The sequence below is a fragment of the Amblyraja radiata genome, chromosome 1 (genome assembly GCF_010909765.2).
Source record: "Amblyraja radiata isolate CabotCenter1 chromosome 1, sAmbRad1.1.pri, whole genome shotgun sequence".
Lineage (NCBI taxonomy): Eukaryota > Metazoa > Chordata > Chondrichthyes > Rajiformes > Rajidae > Amblyraja > Amblyraja radiata.
In genome coordinates this window covers 1,018,579-1,038,015 of record NC_045956.1, presented here as the reverse complement: position 1 = coordinate 1,038,015, position 19,437 = coordinate 1,018,579, and the positions used below count along the sequence as shown (strand labels likewise).

General features: G+C 41.1%; 1 protein-coding gene across 1 annotated transcript in view; it reads right to left on the bottom strand.

Annotated features, from left to right (window-relative positions):
• Positions 1–844: 844 nt before the first annotated feature.
• The window catches only part of elmod2 (ELMO domain containing 2), a 40,050-nt gene continuing 21,457 nt past the window's right edge, over positions 845–19,437 (bottom strand). Inside the window, exons 2-6 of the mRNA XM_033031775.1 lie at positions 17,397–17,548; positions 16,771–16,904; positions 14,586–14,654; positions 11,902–12,035; positions 845–2,327 (exon numbers count right to left, since the gene is read on the bottom strand). Coding sequence (XP_032887666.1) covers positions 2,173–2,327; positions 11,902–12,035; positions 14,586–14,654; positions 16,771–16,904; positions 17,397–17,548 — 644 coding nt within the window. The 3' untranslated portion in view covers positions 845–2,172. The remainder of the gene's footprint in view (positions 2,328–11,901; positions 12,036–14,585; positions 14,655–16,770; positions 16,905–17,396; positions 17,549–19,437) is intronic.

Genomic DNA, 19,437 nt, shown 5'->3' with positions numbered 1-19,437 from the left:
ATCCAGCTCGAGGCTATCCAGGCGAGTGCCATCGAGCTTGAAGGTCAAAGACACGCTTCTTAACTCACGGATTAGGTCGCTCAGGTGGGACAGCCCTTTTAACACCAAATCCATTCTCATCACTGATTTTAAAACACACTTCCTTTCCCCCCTCCCCCCCCCCCCCCCCCAGACACTGCCGGTCATATTGTTCATCCTCCATAAACTCCTCCAGGTTAATAACCTTTTGAGATATTGCATTTTCATTTCTGCGCATTATGCATCCCATCTTTCAATCTCTTTGTGGTTTTACTTTCAATGGACAAAGTGATAATGCTCTGGAATTGTGGATGAACCCTGTGAAGATGCTCCTTATATCTTGCTCTTTGTCCAAACTTGTGACAATCGGTACTATTTAACAGCAAGGCACGTTGTAGGACAGAAGTCAGGAACGTGTTAGAAGTGTCCTCAACCTTCAACTTCACTCAGGAATTGGATACACCATTTCTAATGCCTCAGTTTTACATTAGTGAGTGTAGATTTGGTGTAAACTCACAAAATTAAAAAGATGCGATTCTTAAAGCAACAAGGGTAGACTTAAGTTTGCAAAAATGTCTCTTCGCTGTAGACTTGGCAATCTGAAAATTAATTGCAAAAATTGTAGAATGGAAGCCCATGTCCTCCAAGACAGATCCCAGAAATGCTGCTACTTCTATTAGCGTCACTGGACCAAAACATCTCAGTCCAAGGTATTTTGTGCCCTTTAAGTGGCAACTCCCTTTGCAATGATTAACTCAAAATCAAAAGTAAAGGCTTAAGATTCAAAGTAAAAGAAAACATGCAAATAAATATATATACACTTGGGTATTGCAGGTATATTTTTAATTGAGCAAACATTCATAAAATAAGTTCCAACCTCCCACCTATAAGGAAAGCCATCTGGTACAAATCTATATAAACTTTAAACGTCAGATCATCTTTTTTTGGTGGGAAGTATTTTGTTCAATAAACTAGTTAATGTTCAAGTACAAATGTATTATCTAGATTAATCACGCCAGTAATAAAACATAGGACCGGTGGTCATACACCAACAAGCAATCCTCGATAGAAAGCAGGAAAGGTGCATGGAACAACCGTAACCCACTGCTGCTGCCATCCTGAGTGAGATGAGGCTCAAAACAAAAGAATTATGTACATCTTCCTTGCATCTCTTCAAAATTTCTACCAACAATCATTGAAATTACTTTTTAACTGTCTGTGTATTTAATTTGTCTTCATGGAAAGTCATGGTGAATACAATGTGGCATAATCAGCAGCTAGTTGACATTTCATATCACGTAACAAAAGCACTAACAGATGAAATGTTCATACTTCATGAAGACCTCCACTTAATTGTACAAGCAAGATTGTCACCAATTTGAACTTGGCCACAGCTCTTTGTAATTGACAACCAATTAAAAGATTGGTTTATAAATTCATCTGAAATTAATAATTATTATGTAATACAGAGGTTTGGAAAATAAACATGTCAGATTAAAACTAATTATTGCTGGAAAATTTAGGTTTAATTATATACAAGAAACCCATTCTTAAGGTACATGGAAATGCCCTGATAGATTTAGCATGCTACCCATTTTCCCTCCAATTCTGTAATGCATCTTTATCACGAAAAGACACATGGAATAAAATCTAAACAGTAATTTCAATTGAGGATTATATTCTTAGAAATGTCAAGCTTTGGCTCTCGCAGTCTTACTCCAAAGATGTCCTTTAGTTATTTTAATGTAATAAAATAAAAACTCAAGAATTGTTGAAATTATTTTCAATTGGATTTACGAAGCTCTCTGCACTATCAGAAAAAAATAAACTGTAATGCTTTTTTTTTTTTTAAACGGGATATAACAGGCTGTGCTTTGAAGGTAAACCTGAAAAATCACTCAAATACATTTTAGTGTTTGCAACAATAATTCTGAATCGCACTATAAATAAATTCTCCATATCTGTGCTATCAAACACAAGGCACCTTGAAATAATTGAAATATCTATATTGAAAAGGGACTCATTCTAAATGCAGTCACATGTTGTTCATAGGTTTCCATTTAAGAGCAACAAATCCATTGAGACCACAGATCCACTGCATAAACTCACTTTGTTCAATTAATCCCAAGTGGTACTTCATGGGTTTTATGCAATTCACTGTCTTTCTGCTTTCAGGATTAGCACTGAATTGTGATCCAGCAATAGCTCTTTTACCCTTTTGTGAAATTGTTCTCTGTAGTAGTTGAATTCCATAATGCTGGCTGGTTTCTCCTTGAACCAGAACTGATTAAACTCATACATCAGATAACCTAAAACAATACAGAAACTGTTATTCATACAGACTAGACACACTATTTCACTTCCATTCTACCCATTCACCAACTAGTTACCAAAATAAATGTGCTCATAAACATGCCTAACTGAATATAGCAAGTTTTCCATTGTACAAATCAGCGATAGTTGAAATACCATTGTGCATTGTGCCCTCTGTATTTGAGCTCAAAGAGTAGAAAAAGCAATTAAGGCAAAGAAAGATTTTTTTTTTAAGTAAAGAACTAAATTTAAGTTTACACAAAAATTGTCACAGGTTGAAGAAAGTTAATATCTAGAGACAGCCAGGTTAAAACAATTCACAAGACAGCAAACAGCATAATTAACAAATCACATTCTAGGAACATCACAGAAATGTAATAAAGAAAATTAGGATAGGAAAACAATGGCAAGTTTTATACTGAATCTTAAAACAGGGAAGGGTGGTAGTGTGATTGGGTGGGAATTTGCAGTTTAACAGTCTTAGCAGTTGAAGGGGGTTGGGAGATTGCAACCTTCACGTGGTCCACCCTGTTTCGACGAATGCAATCAACCTGGCGTGCACAAACAGAAGATCAAATAGAACAAGTTCTTACAACTTTAGGCTGTGCACGCCATACACAATAAGAAGAAGCAGTTGAAGGCATTTCTGTCAATGATGGGGCCATTACCTTTGAGGCATGATTGAGAAATCATAGAAGGGTCAGAAATAATTCAGAGGGATCCGACATGAAGACTCAACTGAGCATGCTGAGCAAATGGCAAAATGACCCTGTTGGGGAACTGGAGAAGCAAGTGGATGACCTCCGGTTCGTCCGAGAAACGGAGTCGTTCCTCGACAAGTCTTACAGTACGATTGTTACACCTAAGGTACTGGAAGAGAGAAGGTGGGAGACAGTGAGAACGGGAGGGAAGCATGGAATGCCAACGTCCCCGGGGGTTGTACCTCTTGTGAACAGGTTCACCCACTTAGAAGCTGTCGGGACAGAAGAGGTGTTTACACTGGGCGGCGGACTGGCTTGTGATGCGAATAGGGCTGTTGAGCCAAAACCAAAAAGGCCTAAGGCAGGCAACGCCATTGTAGTAGGAGACTCCATTGTGAGAGGTACGGACAGGGGTTTCTGCGGCAACAGACAGGATGCGAGGATGGTGTGCTGCCTTCCTGGTGCCAGGATCCAGGATGTCACGGACAGAGTGCAGAAAATCCTCAAGGGCGAAGGTGTAGTGCATGTCGGCACAAACGATGTCGGAAAGGGGATGAATATTCTGCAGCGTGACTTTAGAGAGCTCGGAAAAATGCTGAAAAGCAGGACCTCCAGGGTTGTTATCTCTGGTTTGCTTCCAGTTCCTCGTGCTGGCGAGAGCAGGAACAGGGAGATACGGGACCTGAACGTGTGGCTGAGGAACTGGTGCACGGGGCAGGGATTTAGATTCTTAGATCACTGGGATCTGTTTTGGGGTAAGGGGGAACTGTACAAAAGGGACGGATTGCATCTTAACAGGTGTGGGACCAGCATTCTGGCAGGTAGGTTTGCCACTGCTACACGGGTGGTTTTAAACTGAATAAGGGGGGTGGGGTGTCGAATGGGCTAGTGGAGGATGGAGTTAAAGGGAAAGGGTTTCTTAAATGTGTGAGCGTAGAGACAGAGGGGTGTAAAATGAGGGTAGAAGCAATAGGTAGCAAGGTGAAAAGTAAAAGTGGCAGACCGGAAAATCCAGGGCAAAAATCAAAAAGGGCCACTTTTCAACAAAATTGTATAAGGGGTAAGAGTGTTGTAAAAACAAGCCTGAAGGCTTTGTGTCTCAATGCAAGGAGCATTCGTAATAAGGTGGATGAGTTGAATGTGCAGATAGCTATTAATGACTATGATATAGTTGGGATCACGGAGACATGGCTCCAGGGTGACCAAGGCTGGGAGCTGAACATCCAGGGATATTCAATATTCAGGAGGGATAGAGAGAAAGGAAAAGGAGGTGGGGTAGCCTTGCTGATTAGAGAGGAGATTAACGCAATGGAAAGGAAGGACATTAGTTTGCAGGATGTGGAATCGGTATGGGTAGAGCTGCGAAACACTAAGGGGCAGAAAACGCTGGTGGGTGTTGTGTACAGGCCACCTAACAGTAGTAGTGAAGTTGGAGATGGTATCAATCAGGAAATTATAAATGCGTGCGACAAAGGCAAAACCGTTATAATGGGTGACTTCAATCTACATATAGATTGGGTGAATCAAATTGGCAGGGGTGCTGAGGAAGAGGATTTTTTGGAATGTATGCGGGATAGTTATCTAAATCAACATGTAGAGGAACCAACGAGAGAGCAGGCTATTTTAGACTGGGTATTGAGTAATGAGGAAGGGTTAGTTAGCAGTCTTGTTGTACGTGCCCCCTTGGGCAAGAGTGACCATAATATGGTTGAGTTTCTTCATTAGGATGGAGAGTGACATTGTTAATTCAGAAACAATGGTTTCTGAACTTAAAGAAAGGTAACTTTGAGGGTATGAGACATGAATTGGCCAAGATTGACTGGCAATTAATTCTAAAAGGTTGACGGTGGATATGCAATGGAAGACATTTAAAGACTGCATGGATGAACTACAAAAATTGTTACATCCCAGTTTGGCAAAAGAATAAATCAGGGAAGGTAGTGCATCCGTGGATAACAAGGGAAATCAGGGATAGTATCAAAGCGAAGGATGATGCGTACCAAATTAGCCAGAAAAAGCCGCATACCGGAGGACTGGGAGAAATTCAGAGACCAGCAGAGGAGGACAAAGGGCTTAATTAGGAAAGGAAAAATCGTTATGGAAAGAAAACTGGCAGGGAACATAAAACTGACTGCAAATGTTTTTATAGATATGTGAAAAGAAAGAGATTAGTTAAAACAAATGTTAGTGTCCCTGCAGTCAGAAACGGGTGAGTTGATCATGGGGAACAAGGATATGGCGGACCAATTGAATAACTACTTTGGTTCCGTCTTCACTCAGGAAAGGACATAATAATCTGCCGGGAAATAGCAGGGGACCGCGGGGTCAAAGGAGTTGGAGGAATTGAGTGAAATCCAGGTTAGCCGGGGGAAGGGGTTGTGGGTAAATTAAATGGATTAAAGGCCGATAAATCCCCCAGGGCCAGATAGGCTGAATCCAGAGTACTTAAGGAAGTAGCTCCAGAAATAGTGGATGCATTAGTAATAATCTTTCAAAACTCTTTAGATTCTGGAGTAGTTCCTGAGGATTGGCGGGTAGCAAACGTAACCCCACTTTTTTAAGAAGGGAGGGAGAGAGAAAAACGGGGAATTACAGACCAGTTAGTCTAACATCGGTAGTGGGGAAACTGCTAGAGTCAGTTATTAAAGATGGGATAGCAGCACATTTGGAAAGTGGTGAAATCATTGGACAAAGTCAGCATGGATTTACAAAAGGTAAATCATGTCTGACGAATCTTATAGAATTTTTCGAGGATGTAACTAGTAGCGTGGATAGGGGAGAACCAGTGGATGTGGTGTATCTGGACTTCCAGAAGGCTTTCGACAAGGTCCCACATAAGAGATTAGTTTATCAACTTAAAGCACACGGCATTGGGGGTTCGAGTATTGATGTGGATAGAGACTGGCTGGCAAACAGGAAGCAAAGAGTAGGAGTAAACGGGTCCTTTTCACAATGGCAGGCAGTGACTAGTGAGGTACCGAAGGCTCAGTGCTGGGACCCAGCTATTTACAATATATATTAATGATCTGGATGAGGGAATTGAAGGCAATATCTCCAATGTTTGCGGATGACACTAAGCTGGGGGGCAGTGTTAGTTGTGAGGAGGATGCTTAGGAGACTGCAAGGTGACTTGGATAGGCTGGGTGAGTGGGCAAATGTGTTGGCAGATGCAGTATAATGTGGATAAATGTGAGGTTATTCCAATTTTGGTGGCAAAAAACAGGAAAGCAGACTATTATCTAAATGTGGCCGACTAGGAAAAGTGGAGATGCAGCGAGACTCTGGGTGTCATGGTTACACCGTCATTGAAAGTGGGCATGCAGGTGCAGCAGGCAGTGAAGAAAGCGAATGGTATGTTAGCTTTCATAGCAAAAAGGATTTGAGTATAGGAGCAGGGAGGTTCTACTGCAGTTGTACAGGGTCTTGGTGAGACCACACTGGTGAGTATTGCGTACAGTTTTGGTCTCCAAATCTGAGGAAGGACATTATTGCCATAGAGGGAGTGCAGAGAAGGTTCACCAGACTGATTCCTGGGATGTCAGGACTGTCTTATGAAGAAAGACTGGATAGACTTGGTTTATACTCTCTAGAATTTAGATTAGATTAGATTAGATTAGATTAGAGGGGATCTTATAGAAACTTACAAAATTCTTAAGGGGTTGGACAGGCTAGATGCAGGAAGATTGCTCCCGATGTTGGGGAAGTCCAGGACAAGGGGTCACAGCTTAAGGATAAGGGGGAAATCCTTTAAAACCGAGATGAGAAGAACTTTTTCACACAGAGAGTGGTAAATCTCTGGAACTCCTGCCACAGAGGGTAGTCGAGGCCAGTTCATTGGCTATTTTAAGAGGGAGTTAGATGTGGCCTTGGGTTACGGGATCAGAGGGTATGGAGAGAAGGCAGGTACGGGATACTGAGTTGGATGATCAGCCATGATCATATTGAATGGCGGTGCAGGCTCGAAGGGCCGAATGGCCTAGATGCCCCAGATGTCAGAATAATTCTGCCTGGATTATACACAAGTAATAGACATTTGAATTTCCCACACATTTAAAATATTTTTGGAAAAGCTAAACATGGAGAATATTGAATATTGAGTGAAATACTCAGCAACATGGGCAACATTTTCAACAATCACCATTTAAAATCTGAAAAGTTGGTGAGAAAAGCATTTGAAAAGGGAAAAAAAAACCAGGATAGAATGCTGGAAAAATTAAATGATAAAGCAGTGACAGTGAAAGTAGCCCAATACCATTCAAATTAAAAGTCAGACGAGCTGACCTCTACCACGCTGATGTCAAGTGCCAGCTCTTGGACACCTCTTAATCACCTCTGGACCATGACCCCACAGATGAGCACCAGGCCATCATTTAGCAGACTCTCTCTCATTTTATCATTTCCGCTCACTGTCTGCCCTCCACAACCTCCAACCTTATCGTTCCCCAGAACCACACAGCCTAGTTTTACCTTTTCCCCAAAATCCAAACACTACTGCCTTGCAAACCCATTGTTTCTGCCTGCTCCTGCCCCACTGAAATAATTTTCACATACCTCCACTCCATCCTATTCCCCCCGGTCCAATTCCTCCAGACCCATGTTCAAGCTACCTCTTATGCCCTCGTCTCTTTAATGACTACTTTCTCCAGGCCCCCGTTCCCTCATCTTTACTATGGGCGTTCAGTCACGCTACACGCTACACCTCCATCCCCCACCAGGAAGGGCTTAATGCCCTCAATTTCTTCCTTTACCTCAGAACCAGCCAATTTCCCTCTACAAACATTCTCCTCCGTCAAGCGTAGCTGGTCCTCATTCTTCTCCTTCGACTCCTCCCACTTCCTCCTAATTAAAGGCATTGCCATGGGCACTCGCATGGGCCATGGCTCGGCCTGCCTCTTTGTAGGGTACCTCGAACAATCCCTGTTCCAGGCATACAATAGCCCTATCCCCAAACTCAATCTCCGCTACATTGACGACTGCATCGGGGATACCTTCTGCACACGTGTAGAACTCATGGACTTCATTAGCTTCACTACCGATTTCCATCCTGCACTAAAAGTCACTTGGACCATCTCCAACATCTCCCTTGTCTTTCTTGATCTTAACGTCCTCATCACAGGAGATAGACTATCGACTGACATCTATTATAAACCTACCAACTCTAGCAACTATCTTGACCACTCCATCCTACCATGCCTCCTACAAACACTATTCTGTATTTCCAATTCCTCCATCTATGCCACATCTGCGCCCGATGAGGTGCTCTATACTAAGACATCAAAGATGTCCTCATTCTTTAAGGAATAGGGGTTCTCCTCTTCCATCGTCGATGAGGCCCTCACATGCATCTCTTCGGCATCCCGCAGGAGGAACAGAGTCCCCTAGTCCTCCCTTTCACCACATCAGCCATCTCAAACAGCACATAATCCTCCGACATGTTTGCCACCTCCAACGGAATCCCACCACCAGTCACAGCTTCCCATCTCCACCCCTTGCTGCTTTCCACAGAGACCTTTCCCTCTGCAACTCCCTGGTTAATTCATCCCGCCCCACCCAAACCACCCCCTCCACAGGTACCTTCCCCAGCAACCGCTGGAGATGCAGCACCTATCCCTTCTCTTCTCCCTCAACTCTGTCCAGGGATCCCAATAGTCCTTTCAGGTTGCACCTTCTCCAACCTCATCTACTGCATGCACTGTTCCAGTTATGGACTCCTATATAATTGGTGAGACCAAGCGCAGACTGGGCCATCGTTTCGCTGACACCTTCGCTCAGTCCGCCTTGGCATACGTGATCTCTCAGTTGCCTAACACTAACTCTCCTTCCCATATTGAATTTTCTGTCCTGGGCCTCCTCCATTGTTAGAACGAGGCCAAACGAAAATTGGAAGAACAGCACCTCAATATTTCACCTGGGCAGTTACAACCCAGCAGTATAATGATTTCTCTAACTTCAAGTAACACTTGCATTCCTCTCTCTCCTTGTCCCTCCCCCACCCTTGTCATCATACACGTTTCACTGTTGTCCTGTTTAGCTTCACTGTCTGTACAACTCATTATCACCTAACCCGCAGCCAACAATGGACCATTGTGGGCTCCACCTTTCCTTGATTGTTGCTTTTTGCACATCTTTCATTCACTAGTTCTACAGTGGCTTGCAAATGTTTTCATACCCCTTGAACTTTTCCACATTTTGTCACGTTACAACCACAAACGCAAATGTATTCTATTGGGATTTTATGTGATAGACCAACACAAAGTGGTGCATAATTGTGAAGTGGAAGGAAAATGATACATGGTTTTCAAATTTTTTTACAAATAAAAAACTGAAAAGTGTGGCGCGCAAAAGTATTCAGCCCCCCTGAGTCAATACTTTGTAGAACCACCTTTCGCTGCAATTACAGCTGCAAGTCTTTTGGGGTATGTCTCTACCAGCTTTGCACATCTAGAGACTGACATTTTTGCCCATTCTTCTTTGCAAAATAGCTCAAGCTCAGTCAGATTGGATGGCGAGCGTCTGTGAACAGCAATTTTCAAGTCTTGCCAGAGATTCTCAATTGGATTTAGGTCTGGACTGACTGGGCCATTCTAACACATGAATATGCTTTGATCTAAACCATTCCATTGTAGCTCTGGCTGTATGTTTAGGGTCGTTGTCCTGCTGGAAGGTGAACCTCCGCCCCAGTCTCAAGTCTTTTGCAGACTCTAACAGGTTTTCTTCCAAGATTGCCCTGTATTTGGCTCCATCCATCTTCCCATCAACTCTGACTAGCTTCCCTGTCCCTGCTGAAGAAAAGCATCCCCACAGCATGATGCTGCCACCACCATGTTTCACAGTGGGGATGGTGTGTTCAGGGTGATGTGCAGTGTTAGTTTTCCGACACACATAGCGTTTTGCATTTAGGCCAAAAACTTCAATTTTGGTCTCATCTGACCAGAGCACCTTCCTCCACATGTTTGCTGTGTCCCCCACATGACTTGTGGCAAACTGCAAACGGGACTTCTTATGGCGTATTTTCAACAATGGCTTTCTTCTTGCCACTCTTCCATAAAGGCCCGATTTGTGGAGTGCACGACTAATAGTTGTCCTGTGGACAGATTCTCCCACCTGAGCTGTGGATCTCTGCAGCTCCTCCAGAGTTACCATGGGCCTCTTGGCTGCTTCTCTGATCAATGCTCTCCTTGCCCGGACTGTCAGTTTAGGTGGACGGCCATGTCTTGGTAGGTTTGCAGTTGTGCCATACTCTTTCCATTTTCGGATGATGGATTGAACAGTGCTCCGTGAGATGTTCAAAGCTTGGGATATTTTTTTATAACCTAACCCTGCTTTAAACTTCTCAACTTTATCCCTGACCTGTCTGAGTGTTCCTTGGGCTTCATGATGCTGTTTGTTCACTAATGTTCTCTAACAAACCTCTGAGGCCTTCACAGAACAGCTGTATTTATACTGAGATTAGATTACACACAAGTGGCCTCTATTTACTAATTAGGTGACTTCTGAAGGCAATTGGTTGCACTGGATTTTATTTAGGGGTATCAGAGTAAAGGGGGCTGAATACTTTTGCATGCCACACTTTTCAGTTTATTTGTAAAAAAAATTGAAAACCATGTATCATTTTCCTTCCACTTCACAATTATGCACCACTTTGTGTTGGTCTATCACATAAAATCCCAATAAAATACATTTACGTTTGTGGTTGTAACGTGAAAAAATGTGGAAAAGTTCAAGGGGTATGAATACTTTTGCAAGCCACTGTATGTACCATCTATATCTCTCTCGTTTCCCTCTCCCCTGACTCACTGAAGAAGGGTCGACCCAAAACGTCACCCATTCCTTTTCTCCAGAGATGCTGGCTGACCAGCTGAGTTACTCCAGCTTTGTGTCTATTTTCGGTTTCTGCAGTTCCTTCCTATGTTATTAAAATGCTTGAGGATACTAAAATATGTACTGCCAAATACTTCCCCATACACTATCCATTGATTTCAGTTATGATTGAACTAACAAAGTAATAATATTTGTAAAATAAATTACAAATAATAAGGAAAAAGTAACATAGAAAAGCCAAAGATAGCAGAAAACGGAATGACATTAATCCAGTTAAGTCAAATGTTGCGATTTATTGGCAAACTTTACATGCCATTTTCACCAAAATGTTGTTTAAATAATAGCTGTTAGTTTCAGCTAAAGTGATGAGCACTAGAACAGCTTGAATATAATAATTTCAAGGAAATATTTTTTAAATCAGTAAATGCATTATCCAAAGATTTATAACGCAACATTAGTTCAAGAGGAGGTTGATTTTTTTCAATATCCTAGCAAGTTAGTTCCAGCAGTCACAGAAAGACATGCACAATTAGATGATGGATGTGTAACCCCATAAAATGCTGCAATTCGCAAACGAAAAGAGGAGTGTAAGGTGCAGCATTAGGTTTAGGGGAAGGAGAAAGTTTGATATTTTGTAGCCCAAAATTGAGCAGGTTAATGTTTAAAAACTTGTCTGTGGTCATTAAATGGTTTCATGTTGTTCTGACCATTATTGTTTTTATTGGAAATGACCAGATGACACGTTATTAGAATGCACGTTACAAAGACGCTCCTTTCTGCACGGTGAGGTGAGAAACAGATTATCCAGTTGGAAAGCAGTGACAAGCTAAGGCAGGAATATGCTGCAAGGTAAGATTATTTTTTCACTGAAAATTAACTGTTTATATATATGTAACAAATCACAGGACAATTTTAATTTCAAACAATTTACACCCATCTGGATATGGAATTCACTGAAAGTGTAATTTAACATTACAACAAACAATATAGAGTCTGCATGAATGAGAAACAGGCAGTAAATTGTGGAAGGAAACTTTAAATTACTTACAATAAAACTCATGGAAATGGTGCATCTGGGGAGCCCCAGAAACGACGTTGTAAAGATGGGTTTTTAATATCCCAGTCTTCAGCATACTGTAAGCCATTTCAGTGAGATTTATTCCCACAATAGCATAAGAATATCTGAAATTGATAACACAAGATATAATCTGTCAAATAGATCTAAAGTACATTCATATTCCGAGTCTCCAAAAGGAAGCTAATTTTTAATTTACAAATCAAAATTTTGTTTATTGTAAATTCAAGTGCAACTATAATGTAGATATTTTTCTTCATAATAAAAGACCGAATCACCTTCCATCTATTGAGTTTTTTGTTTTTAAACCTTCACTTAACTTTACATTTGGCTCTCCATGCTCAGAGACACAAAAAACTGCAGATGTTGGAGTTTAGTTCAGTTTAGAGATACAGTGCAGTAATGGGTCCGTTGGCTCACCGAGTCCGCATTGACCAGCGATCCCTGCACACAAACACTATCCTACATGCTAGGAACAATTTACAATTATACAAAGCCAATTTACCCAAAACCTATGCATCGTTGGACTGTGGGAGAAAACCGGAGCTCACAGAGAAAACCCATGCAGGTCAGGTGGAGAACGTATATAGTCCATTGAGACACCATGATCCTCCAGGATCGAACCCAGGGCTCTGGCGCTGTAAGGCAGCAACTCTACCGCTGCGCCACCGTTCCGCCCCCTTGAGTAAAATGTAACGTTTTGGAGCAAGCAGGGTGCGAAGGGGTGGAGTCATGGTAGCTGTTGAAGTCAGTGGATTTGTAGTAGATGTCAGTACAGTCAATTCCCTGTGATGAACACAGATCAAGAAAGGGGAGAAAGGTGTCAGAGATAGTTAAAGTGATTTTGAGGGCAGGGAGACAGTTAGTAGTAAAGTTGATGAAATCACTGAGTTGGGCCCAGGTGCAGTAGGCAGCCCTGATACCATCATCAACATAGCAGAGAAAGAGTTGGAGAAAGAATGGAGCCTGGGTACGTTTGGAACAAATGTTTTTTTGTAATAAAACAACTTTTGACTCCCCTCACTTTCTTCAAGTCAAAGGTGTAACCATGAGCACTTGGATGGGCCCCACTAATCTTACAGAAGTTCCGCCAGGCAGAGGAGCAAAACTAATTGGGCTTCTGGTTCTTCCTTGAACAGTGGGCCCCAAGACCTTGCTAAACAGGAATGGGGACGAAAAGTGACTGGACATACATGATAAAGATGGAAGCGTTGGGGGACTCAGAATTGAAAGTTATTTTTAAGTGGTGAAGAGTATGTGAAGTATTTCTGATGCACTCTCCTTGCCTCCCTCAGCAGTGCTCTTTAAAAAGAATTCCAATTGCACTTGCCCTGCGTGTTGCAATAGCAATTTGCACTCCCCCTGCTAGTCTATCCATTGTGATGTCATCAGTTGAAGATACCATTGTGACACCATCATTTGAAGCTGGTCGGTTTGAAATTCAAGATATTTTGATTTAAAAAAAACGTTTAATCAGCAATAAGTCAAGAAATAAAGCATAAAATGTTCAGTGAAAGTGATCTCTGCCAAGAGGGGGAAAATGTGAATCAGAATATGTAAAAATCTTGTGAAAGTTGGCATTTTTTAAGTTTTAATCTCAAATAACGTGTCAAATGTAGGATGAAATCTTCATTGAGGCTGATCTCTGCTCGCTGAGCCATTGTGATGTCATCAGTTGAAGCCAGTGGTTTTAATTTGACTTTTTTAGACTTTTAATCAGTAATGAGTCGAGAATAAGTCAAGAAATAAAGCATAAAATGTTCAGATAAGGTGATTCCCGGCCTCGAGGGGAAATATGTCAATCAGAATATGTAAACATTTTATCGTTACCGTGTAGTGTTTTTGCTTGCACCGTATATCCTGGCTGTTTAAAGGCCCAGCCTCTGAAGCCATTCCCGACTTCCAAGGTGCACCAGCGAGCCCTTCTTCACCTACTGCATGACATGTCTGCTATTGTGGCTCATGTTGTAGCCCTGGAAGATGGTGCTCTCTTCAGGCCGCTGCCAATGACAGGACACGCTTGGTCCCCATGGGTCTCCCTCCAATCACCTGCTGCTGCTGCTGCTGCTGCTTCTTGCTGTTGGCGGTGGCTTTATCCACTCCCTGCTGGACAACTGCTTCCTCCCGTCTCTCTGTCCACTCGGCCTCGCCCCCATCTGCTCCTCCTCCTATCCTGGAGTCACCGATATACTCCACCTTGGAACCAGCAGCAGGTAAGAGGGGAGCCCCACGGTGACCAAGCACGTCAGTCAGTGGCAGTGGCCTGAACAAATCACATCCTGTGGGGGGCTGCAACAAGAGCTGCAGCAATAGATGCGTGAACTGGTGAAGAAGGGCTCACTGGTGCAGACTAGTACCTAGCTTTAAGGTGAAATGACACAAAATGCTGGAGTAACTCAGCAGACTGAATCAGTCTGAAAACGGGTCCCGACGTCACCTATCCATGTTCTCCAGCGATGCTGCCTGTCCCGCTGAATTACTCCAGCATGTTGTGTCCACCTATGATAATATCTTACTCAGTTACCACCGACAATCGGCAATAACGTTCACAATTCTCTCCCCCCCCTCCCCCCCGTATGGTCCGTTACAATGAAAGTTTACTGTAACTAGTTTTGATAATCTTTCTTTGTGGAAAAAAAATAAATGCCTTTACTTGCCCCATCTTTGGGTGATTTGATTGAGAAAGAGCCTGTCGTGCCGTTTCCGGATAATGCTCTCCAAAGAACCTAAAACAACAAACACATTAAAATTAATTTACGCCATTTAATGTCAAAAATGTAATAATTTAGGTTTTACTTCTTCCGTTTCCAAAGCAAAACATCTATATGTCAGACGCTGTAAATTGTGGAAACAGCAGGTCAGGCAGCATCCACAAAGAGAGAAGCAAGTTGAACGCTGAACTCCATCATGAGGTCATCACCCGGAAACACCAAACCCTTTCCCAGGAGCTGCGTATCAGGAACGCTACAACCCAAACCTCATCCAACCCACATAGCACCGCAGCATTCCATGTCACTGCACAGCACCGGCTACTTCTAATAAACTGGAACGGCTGCTTTTCTAAAATAGTTGAATTCAGTGTTGAGCCTCATGGGCACCGTGCTAGAAGGTGATTTGTAGGTCAAGTTTATACAGCTCAAATGAAGCCCAAGCATAAGAGGTCAACAACAGAGATCAGAGTGAGAGTGAAATGCTAAATTAAGGTTTTAGGCAACTGGAAGGTCAGGGCCATCATGCAGAGTGTGCACTACATAATGGTCAACAACCTGCTCTTCATTTTCTCAGTCTAAATGAACCCACGTCTCTCTCGTACAGTAAATTGGAAGTAGCAGCTATTCACTTGCAGTTGGCCTAGAAGCAAAGTTTGGGACCTTGGATGGTGGGAAGAGAGGTAAAGGAGACATTTCTTCTGATGGCTTTACAAGACACTGAGAAAATGTGGATTTTTATGGAGACAAGAATAAACCAGGGAGTTGCAAAGGGAAAGTCCCTTTGATATGCCAAAGGGAGAGAGGTAGCATCTCGTTTAAAGTGGCAGAAACTTGGAATGTAGAAGGAAACCAGAGCACCCGGAAAAAGCCCACACTATCACAGGGAGAACTCAGTGCAAATAGCACCCATAGTCAGGATCGAACCTGCAACTCTACCACTGCATCATTGCGCCATACCATTTCAGCAAGTGATAAGAGGGTAACCAGCCTGTAGATCTCACCCTTTCTTGAATAGTCGTTACATTTGCTGCTTTTCAATCCATTTGAAATACAATTTAGAACATCAGATCTAGGTTAAGAGTCAAGTTCTACTTTCATTAATTACTGCTGTTTTTAAAATTAGACTATTTCATATACCTTCATACTAGAAGAGACGTTATTTATTCCTTCTACTGGTTGACACAGAAAATATTCAATTAATTGTCAAAACACTTCCTTTCTCTCCCCCGATTAATTCTCCTTGGGTTTCCATGTGCGTCTTGCACACTTGCAGACCTAGCAATCTGTGTTTATATTTATTATTTGTTCGCTCTCATTCATTATTTTACCTTTATTTAAAAATAATCAAATCCAAATTCTCAGCCTCACAACTCTTGGCAATACCACCATCCACCATTTCGTCCTTAATCCCATTATTGGACCATTAATTTAATAATGTTTTTAGTGATGGGGAAATTATATTTTGAAAACATCACTTGTAATTTCCAAAACTAATTTGATCAACTCCTGCAGACACCAATACACTGTTACACAAGGTCTCTTCATTCAGCAAAAGCAAGCATCTTGTTGATATGCATACAATATCTTCTTAAAAAGTTACAAGTACCTTAATCCCAAATTCAACAAAAAACAATCAAATATTGGTGCTACCTGCTTAAAGGTGGGAGTTTTGCAGAGTTTAGAAAACCACAGAATTGTAATAATGCTAAGCAGAATACAGATCCAACTGGAGGAGCTGCATGAAGCTTCCTTTTAAAACCAACCTGTCTGCCCTCCTATCGCTAATTGCAGACATTTCAAGTACCAAGCCGTTTTTTTAAGATCACTTTGGGATCAAAATACATATTTTTGTTTGCAAAAAATATTCTGGGTCACCTGAAGATTGTAAATTAATTGGATGATCAGCCATGATCACATTGAATGGCGGTGCTGGCTCGAAGGGCCGAATGGCCTACTCCTGCACCTATTGCCTATTGTCTAAATGGTCCAAAGAACAATTGTGTCCCCCTATTTAGAACATATCTGAACTAGTTAAAAGTCTGATAATAAAATCACCTAGTATGGAGACCATTTAACCAATATGTGGTTAAAATGTTTTCAAATAATTATACATAAAGATGCAAGCACTTACATTAAATTATGCAACCCCAGCATTCCCATGCCTCTGAAGTCAGTTTTAGGATCTTCACCTTGGAAACCAATATCACCCCATTGCTTGGTGATTCTCGATTCCAAGGGTATATGGGGCATTAACAATTCCCACAGCTAAAGACAGAAGAAATAAACAGTAATGTGATAATCCACCATTCTCTGGAAACCATAACGCAGCAAATCTTTAACCAAAACTACAATTAATAAAGAAAATCTGTGGACTTTAAATAGAACTGTTTCTGCTATGAGACAGCTTGGTTATATTCAACAACAGCTGCAGAAAATCATGTTTGAACCTATTCAATTCAATCAGACACAACCCAGTGTAAGCTGGTTTTAAAAATTCTGTTTCAGCTTTGCTTCTTAATAAAATCAACACTTAAGAATTTGTTTCATTTGCAAAGAGAAAGATTTGCAAAAAACTGATCTATTATTCCATTGTTATTTAGCATGCATCAAAATACTTTTTCACTACAACATAATGATCATAATGTAACTTGCTTTAAAACCAAAAATGAATCTTATGACAATCTTATGCTGTCTCCTCAAAATGTTGTGGAAATGACTGCCTCGGTGGTAATCAATGGCAATGGAGGAGAAACATACCTTTATTAGCATATCTTCATGTTGCTTCTTTGAAGAGTCGAAGGGCTGCTTGCGAAGGTTTTCTACATCAACAAAGAGTTTTTTATAGCCCGTGACTTGAAGTAAGCAAATCTGCAAACTTAACTTGAACCTACAGGGAGGAAAAAAACTACCTTAATAATAATCAAAAAATTAATTCCAAAATAAAAACAGTAAATGTTGCAAATATTCAGCGGCTGCATATGTGAGAAAAGAAGCAGTTGATATTTTAGGTCAAATACCTTTTGTTAAAAGTGGAAAGGATCAAAAGAAGCTTGTTAAGCAGGATGGGTGGGCTGGGGGAATGTCTCTGACCGGGTAAAACCAGGGCAACCATGAGAATAAACTAATTAAGGTTAGCTGGTAAATGAGTGAGTGGGAGCAGTTAGAAAACAGAACATACACACAAGAACATGGAAGTGGCAAAATACAATGCAGGAACACGTGCCCGGCTGGGCATGTCCCTCACTTCCAGAGGGAAAATAAGACATACTGAGCCAATATCACAGATGTACCACTGATACAATGCAAGTTAAGTTCCTTGGAAGTTATAGAATTGAATATTGGTTCATATTGTTTGTCATCTCCTCTCCCCCACACAATCAGTTTTAAGACGTTAAGAACCAATTAGAAAGCCATGCTGCATCAAAAAACGTGATCACTGTGTCTTTAATAACAGATTATAGCAAATTATTCACAGCAGATGTTAAGCTATTAGACCAATAATTTCCCCAGAGACTTACCCTCCACTTATATCTCAAAGTGGATTTTTTTTACTCTCCCTGCCAAAGCTGTAGTTAGTTTGGAACTCAACAATGCCAATATATAAGAAGGTACACAAAATTGCTGGGGAAACTCAGCGGGTGCAGCAGCATCTATGGAGCGAAGGAAATAGGCGACGTTTCGGGCCGAAACCCTTCTTCAGACCAATGCCAATATATATTTTGATTTAAATGTTCTGTTTGCATCAAATATCTGCCATTCTGCCAAACAAATACTACATTAGAAATAATCACTAGACGTTGGTCCTTTTTGGTTCTTCATTCATTTGACTACAAAATTAACTTGCCAGGCATGGAATTAAAACCTAAATTCAAAATGTGTATGGTTAATTTTTTTTTAAATGACAATGAGAACTACTGTATGAACAATCAAGGGTGAAGTTTAAATGAAAAATGCTCTCTTGCCACAAGAACTGTGTAATTAATACAATTCACAATATAAAATTGAGGCACAAAGTGCTGGAGTAACTCGGTGGGTCAGGCAGCACCTCTGGAGAACATGGATAGGTGTCATTTTAGATCGGTACTCTCTTTAGACCAATTGCGGTAACCACAATTAGAAAGGTCCTAACCCAAAACATCACCTATCCATGTTCTCCAGAGATGTTGCCTGACCACAGTGTTACTCCAGCATTGTGTTTATTTGTAAAGCAGCATCTGCAGTTCCTGGTTTCTACATAAAAATAATCTGAATTAACAAGATTACCAATGTCTTTATTACTTAAATATGCAAAGTATAACAAGCAATGAAATGTTTAATTGGACAATGAAAATGGATAGTCTGCAATCAAAATATTTATTTCTTTGTCTGGCTACCACACCAAAAGACAGTTAACTAGGCAGTTACTGGCATCACATCTGAAGAAATGTTTTGATATTACAAGAAATATTATTTTTGATGTAGTTATGTAATGGATTGCAATGCATTTGAAAGGGGCTCAACTGCATAATGGGATCATTACAAAAGATCAGACACTATAGTTTATTTTAATTCTCATACAAGTTTTGTGTTAAAATAGCAGTTTAAAAGTTTAGTGCTAGCTTCCAAGCAAATTTATTAAACAAATATTTTCCAAAATCTAAATCGCCATTAAAAACTTTGTTATGCACCAAAAGTTTGGTTTAGTTTATTGCCCCACGTACTGAGATACAATGAAAAGCTTTCTTTTATTGCATGCTATCCTGTCAGCAAAAAGATTATATACGATTATAAAAACTTCATCTGGTTTTATCACTACAAA